General features: G+C 42.3%; 1 protein-coding gene across 1 annotated transcript; it reads left to right on the forward strand.

The window, feature by feature from the left end:
- Positions 1-705: 705 nt before the first annotated feature.
- On the forward strand, positions 706-4,853 carry LOC137308700 (probable G-protein coupled receptor 139; the record flags this gene model as incomplete). The annotated part of the gene is made up of 2 exons (XM_067977262.1): positions 706-775; positions 3,967-4,853. Coding segments are annotated over exons 1-2 (957 nt in total), but the record flags the coding sequence as incomplete, so codon positions are not given.
- Positions 4,854-6,162: the final 1,309 nt, after the last annotated feature.

Below are 6,162 nucleotides of genomic sequence, written 5' to 3' on the forward strand. Positions count from 1 at the left end.
GGAATCACGGGGCCTTCGTGATGGAAATCAAATCGGGTCATGAGCTCAGCTCGGTGTTACACGGGACCAATTTTACTGGAGCCGTTAAACAATGTAGAATAAACGGGTAAACATCTGCATGAAAATAGCGGAGAGAGAAATGTCAATGGGACACGTTCAGTGTCCGTCCCCTAATATCACCCACAGTCATATCTATGGCTGTAATCCTCAACCTGCCCTTTAACTGTCCTCGTGTCAAGGACTCACATTTTATATTTTAAGTAGGAAACCGCAGGAACAGAGTGAAACGGGTCTGCTTGTGTCCCTGGATTCAGTCTACACAGCGGAGAATCGGCAACATTTATAAATGAATCACCAGGAGTGAACATGGTCAATACAATTATATAAAAACTGTAAATGAAGCCGTTCATTACTATTGGATTAGTCCTGTATGAGCACAGATTTAAACTTGATTCCTGAGAGAGGTCTGATTAAGATAATGTCCTGTTTTTTGAGATGTTCGTATTAAATCCACCACATTATTTACATCGGAGTCAAAGCTGCTGATATAATGTGTTTGTTAAACTGACTGTAACTAATAGCAATGGTCAGGGGTATAACCCTGTCAGTGGAGACTTATCCCCTGTATAAATCAGGGCTTGTTGGAATGGGTCAGCACAGAGTGCCTGCCGGAGTTGTGGTTTTCAGACCAACAGAAGCAGAGAAATGGGATATCCAGTAATCTATCAGATACAACTGTTTTATTATCCCATTCTTGCAGCCATTGGAGTTCCGGGTAAGCCATTCACAGCTGTAAATGATGTAAATCGATATTAACTCTGCTGCTGTACTTGGCAAAATATTTTTTCTCCCAGCATATTTTACACATTGACCTGTTTTGTTCTACCGATTGAATAATGGAATGATTTAAGTCTCTGGTCTCTCGGTCTTGTCGGAGTTGCATTATATCCTTAATGAACTCTGTATATCCCAAACTGGCATTGTTACTGGATTATTCGCTATGCTGAATGTATTGTTGAAAAATGGTATGCCCTTAACTTTTAAAAGTTCGGTCTTGAACGAGTTACATTATATCTGTAGTGACCTTTGTATATCCAACCCTGGCATTGTGACTGGATTATTCTCTGTACTGAATGTACTGGAATCAGGTGTCTGGACTAAGAGCTAATGACGGACCATCAGGAGCTGTTAACAGTTTCATGTTGTGGAACGAACGTGTCCTGAAATATGTTTTCATCAATGTGTTTTCAGTGATTGATAATGAGACAGCTCACGGTCTCAGTGTTACAGGGAGGCAGTGCAGTGTCTTCCCTCCCCAATAACATGCTTCAGTTTAACTGGGATTTCAATGTATTTATTGGTGATCACTGTTATGAAATATTATTTCATTATGTGTGTATCTGATGCCGCTTCCGATGTCTGGTTACTGAACTGAGTTTTCTGCTGACTCTATCACATCTCCTCTTCTGCTTCACTGTGGATGAATTCACTGACTGTCACTGGACTACACTGTAAAATGAAATGTTTTGAGGTTATATTGCATCAGTTTGCACCGCATCTATTGAAATCAGGAACCCTTCTAGACATCTGTAGATTATATGTATTAAGTTGGCGCTTTGTTAATTGAACAATCCCGCCATCTATCACTTTACTTTATAATTACAGGAGAAGGAATCTCAATGATTTTGCGATCTGTCTGGAAAAGGGATTCGATTCTGTTTATTCCATGATTTGTAGATGAAGTGAACAGTGTAGGTGAACAGGTGGAGAATCGGATGATCTGTAGAAACAGTAAACTATTCCACAGAGGGTTCACTATTTAACAAACTGACACTGAGAATACGATCGGTGGAACACGGAGCTGGTGAACCGAATGCAGGGACAGGATGATAGGATTTAATCGGATATGAAAATGGATTGAGAAAGAGAGTGGAGTGAGTGATAGAGAGGGTGACTGAGAGGGAAAGCGAGAGGCTGTGGTGTGAATAATTCATCAGAATGAACTGCTGAAACTTCCAGTACAATTAAACAGAGAAAATGTGATTTGACGGTGTTATTATGATGTGGTCAGATTGGGTGAGTTGTTATTGTGGGACTCGCTCCTCATGTTTATATCCCTGTCAGGCCCTCAGTCTGTTTTTGTGAATGTTCCTTGTTTTCCAACTTGATACTAAATATAATTACAATTTAATTCAAGAATACAATCATAAGAAAATAAGAACATAAGAAATAGGAGCAGGAGTAGGCCAATCGGCCCCTCCACCCTGCTCCACCATTCAATAAGATCATGGCTGATCTGGTCCTAACCTCAAATCTAAAATCATGTCCAATTTCCTGCCCGCTCCCCGTAACCCCTAATTCCCTTTACTTCTAGGAAATTGTCTATTTCTGTTTTAAATTTATTTAATGATGTAGCTTCCACAGCTTCCTGGGGCAGCCAATTCCACAGACCTACCACCCTCTGAGTGAAGAAGTTTCTCCTCATCTCAGTTTTGAAAGAGCAGCCCCTTATTCTAAGATTATGCCCCCTCGTTCCAGTTTCACCCATCCTTGGGAACATTCTTACCGCATCCACCCGATCAAGCCCCTTCACAATCTTATATGTTTCAATAAGATCGCCTCTCATTCTTCTGAACTCCAATGAGTAGAGTCCCAATCTACTCAACCTCTCCTCATATGTCCGCCCCCTCATCCCCGGGATTAACCGAGTGAACCTTCTTTGTATTGCCTCGAGAGCAAGTATGTCTTTTCTTAAGTATGGAGACCAAAACCGTATGCAGTATTCCAGGTGCAGTCTCACTAATACCTTATATAACTGCAGCAATACCTCCCTGTTTTTATATTCTATCCCCCTAGCAATAAACGCCAACATTCCGTTGGCCTTCTTGATCACCTGCTGCACTTGCATACTAACCTTTTGATTTTCTTGCACTCGGACCCCAGATTCCTTTGTACTGCAGTACTTTCCAGTTTCTCGCCATTGAGATAATAACTTGCTCTCCGATTTTTCCTGCCAAAGTGCATAACCTGACATTTTCCAACATTGTATTGCATCTGCCAAATCTCCGCCCACTCACCCAGCCTGTCCATGTCCCCTTTATATATATATTTCTTTATATATTTCTGTCTATATATTTCTTTATCATAATGAATTATTCGGATACAGTATTTTCAAAGCTCGGCTGAATTCAATAACAACGTGGTTGATTTTATTAATACTTTTCAATTTAACTTTAATTGAATCTGCAAATTAAATTTATTAAGGACATTTTACACCCAACACAGGTACCCTGACACCAATAACCACAGAAATGAACTGTTGAATGCATTAGTTGGATTGTGTTAGTGGGACCTATAGATTAGATTCCCTCTAACACCGTGCTGCAGTCTCTCACTGCGAATCCCAGCCTCTCCTCACACTGTATTGAATCCTCTGCCTCGTCATACCTTGCTGCAGTTCAATCGCTTCCCAATCCATCTGCTTCTGACTCCCCTCCAGCTCCTACATGTCCTTTTCCTTGTCTCCCTCCCAATCTCACTCATTGGCTCGGTCTCCAGCTCCATTTCCCGTTTAGATCCAGCCCCTGTCAGCTCTCTTAACCCAGAGCTACAAACCAGCTGCACCTCCCCCTGTCGCCTCACCTTCCCAAATCCGGCTTTAATCCGCTGGATTCCCGGTTTGTAAAACCCCTTCTCCCTCCCCGATCGGGACCGAGCCCTCATTCAGCCCTTCCAGTGGATCCGGTGCTCACTTTATTCACTTTCTCTATCCATCTCCCAATTCATTATTGATCATTGTGTTTAAAAACATCTCTCTGCCCGAAAGCGCTTCCCAGGTCAATCAATCACTTTCCACGCTTCAGTGCAGCAACAAAGCTGGAAATTTCACCCCAGATCTTCTCAAACAGCTGCTTTGGCTCCAGGTCTGATTAGTAATTTCTCTGATTCCTTGTTTCTCTCTTACAGTCAACTTGGTGGCGATTGTGATCCTGTCCCGAGGAAAGTGCGGCCTCTCCAAATGTATCAGTGTCTACCTGGTGGGAATGGCAGTGGGCGATCTCCTGGTCGTTATCACTGATCCGATATTGAACAAAATTAACGTGCTCTATCTCCCATGGTCATTCCTGGATATTACTCCCTTGTGTAGTTTGATTCTCTCTATGATTGAAGCAGCCACAGTGGTTTCTGTCTGGCTCACAGTTGCTTTCACCTTTGATCGATTTGTGGCCATTTGTTGTGAGAAGCTGAAAACTAAATATTGCACCGAGAGAACGGCGGCTGTGGTTCTGGGAACAGTGAGTGTGCTGGGCTGTTTAGAGATTCTTCCCTGGTACTTTATATATGAACCTAGATTTATAATTGATAATGTTCCCTGGGGTTGTGAGATTAAACCGAGCTTCCTTACTTCCCCCGCATGGTCCGCATTTGAGATGTTTCACCTCATTTTAACCCCTTGTGTCCCGTTCTGTCTGATTTTGCTGCTCAATGTACTGACGGTCAGGCGTATTTTAGTGTCCAGTAGAGTCCGCAGGGGACTGCGGGGCCGCAGCAATGGAGAGAATCAGAGTGATCCAGAGATGGAGAACCGAAAGAAATCCATCATTTTACTCTTCAGTATCTCGGGCAGTTTTATACTGTTATGGCTGACACAGGTTGTATTTTCCATTTATGTACGAATTGTGGACATTCGGTCTTATTACTCCACCACTGACCCTGGTTATATCACAGAACACACAGCGAAGATGCTGCAACTTCTCAGTTCCTGCACAAACACGTGTATTTATGTCCTGACCCAGACTAAATTCAGAGAGGAGCTGAAGAACGCGGTGAAATACCCATTCAATCTAATTGTTAAATTAGTGAAATCATAGAAAGAGCTGAAGGGTTTCAAGCACTAGACGAAATCCCATTTCATACTCCATCCCCTACACTTCCCACGGGATGGAAAGTACATTTTATATTAGCCACACATAGACATTAAATGATCTGAAATATGCTTCTGATATTATATTTTATTGAAATTCTGATGTATTGAGGCAGGATTTATTCTGCAGGCAACACGTGCATTTTTGTGCAAAATGATGGCACAAGTATCTCAGCTGGACTTCATCTAAATGGCCGTACAGCAAAATTTGCAAAGTTGGGAGTCAAAGTAGCTGCTGTGGGCCTGATCAGAATGGGTGCATTCCAAATAAATGGAGAGGGGGTGAGAGAGGGGGAGAGAAAGGGAGATAGAGGGAGGGAGAGAGTGAGCGAGAGAGAGAAAGCCACAATGATTCACGAAGAGGGAAAGGGTGAGAGACTGAGACAGGGAGCGATAAAGAGAGGGAAAGAGAGAGGGGGAGATAGAGTGACAGAGAAAAGGGAGAAAAACACAGACATAGAGAGTGAGAGCGGGAAAGAGAAAGAGGGGCAGAGAGCGACACAGGGAGCGGGTGAGAGAGAGATAGAGAGAGAAATAGCGAAAAAGAGAGAGGTAGTGGGACAAAGGCAGAGAGAAAGAGAGAAAGATGGACAGAGAGACAGAGGGATAGAGAGAGAGAGAGACAGAAGGAGAGAAAGACGGAGAGAGGAGGGAACACAGAGAAAAAACAAAGGGACAAAAGAAATATCAGGATTAAATAGCACAGAAAATTAAAACAGGTTCACATAAAAGGGATAGGGTGTGAGTGAGAGAGAGATAGAAACAAAGAGAGGTAGAGACAGAGTTACACAGAGAATGAGATAAATAATGAGAGTTTGTAAGACAGGAGAGAAATAGAATGAGAGAAAGAAGGAGTAAAAGAAAGCATATAATAATATATATATATCTATATATATATATATATATATTAATAATGAGAGCGAGCAAACAGACATGGATGGAACGAGAGAGAGAGACTGACAAAGAAGTGCAAAGTGATGGGAGTAGAAGTGGAAATAACAAGATAGAAAAACAGACAGAAAATAAATAGGGACAAACGACATAAACAGAGAATAGACACAATGAAAGACGGACAAACATATAAAGTGACAGCAGTGTCGGGGCAGGAGTGAGACTAGAACACAGAAAACATTAAATAACCAAACAAACTGTGTAATCAGCCTGGAGTGTGTGAGAGTGCTGACCAGCAGAACAGCAGCAGATGAAGCAGGTCAGACAGTTCATGTTTGTTCTGGGGT

This window comes from Heptranchias perlo, unplaced genomic scaffold (genome assembly GCF_035084215.1).
Source record: "Heptranchias perlo isolate sHepPer1 unplaced genomic scaffold, sHepPer1.hap1 HAP1_SCAFFOLD_138, whole genome shotgun sequence".
NCBI lineage: Eukaryota > Metazoa > Chordata > Chondrichthyes > Hexanchiformes > Hexanchidae > Heptranchias > Heptranchias perlo.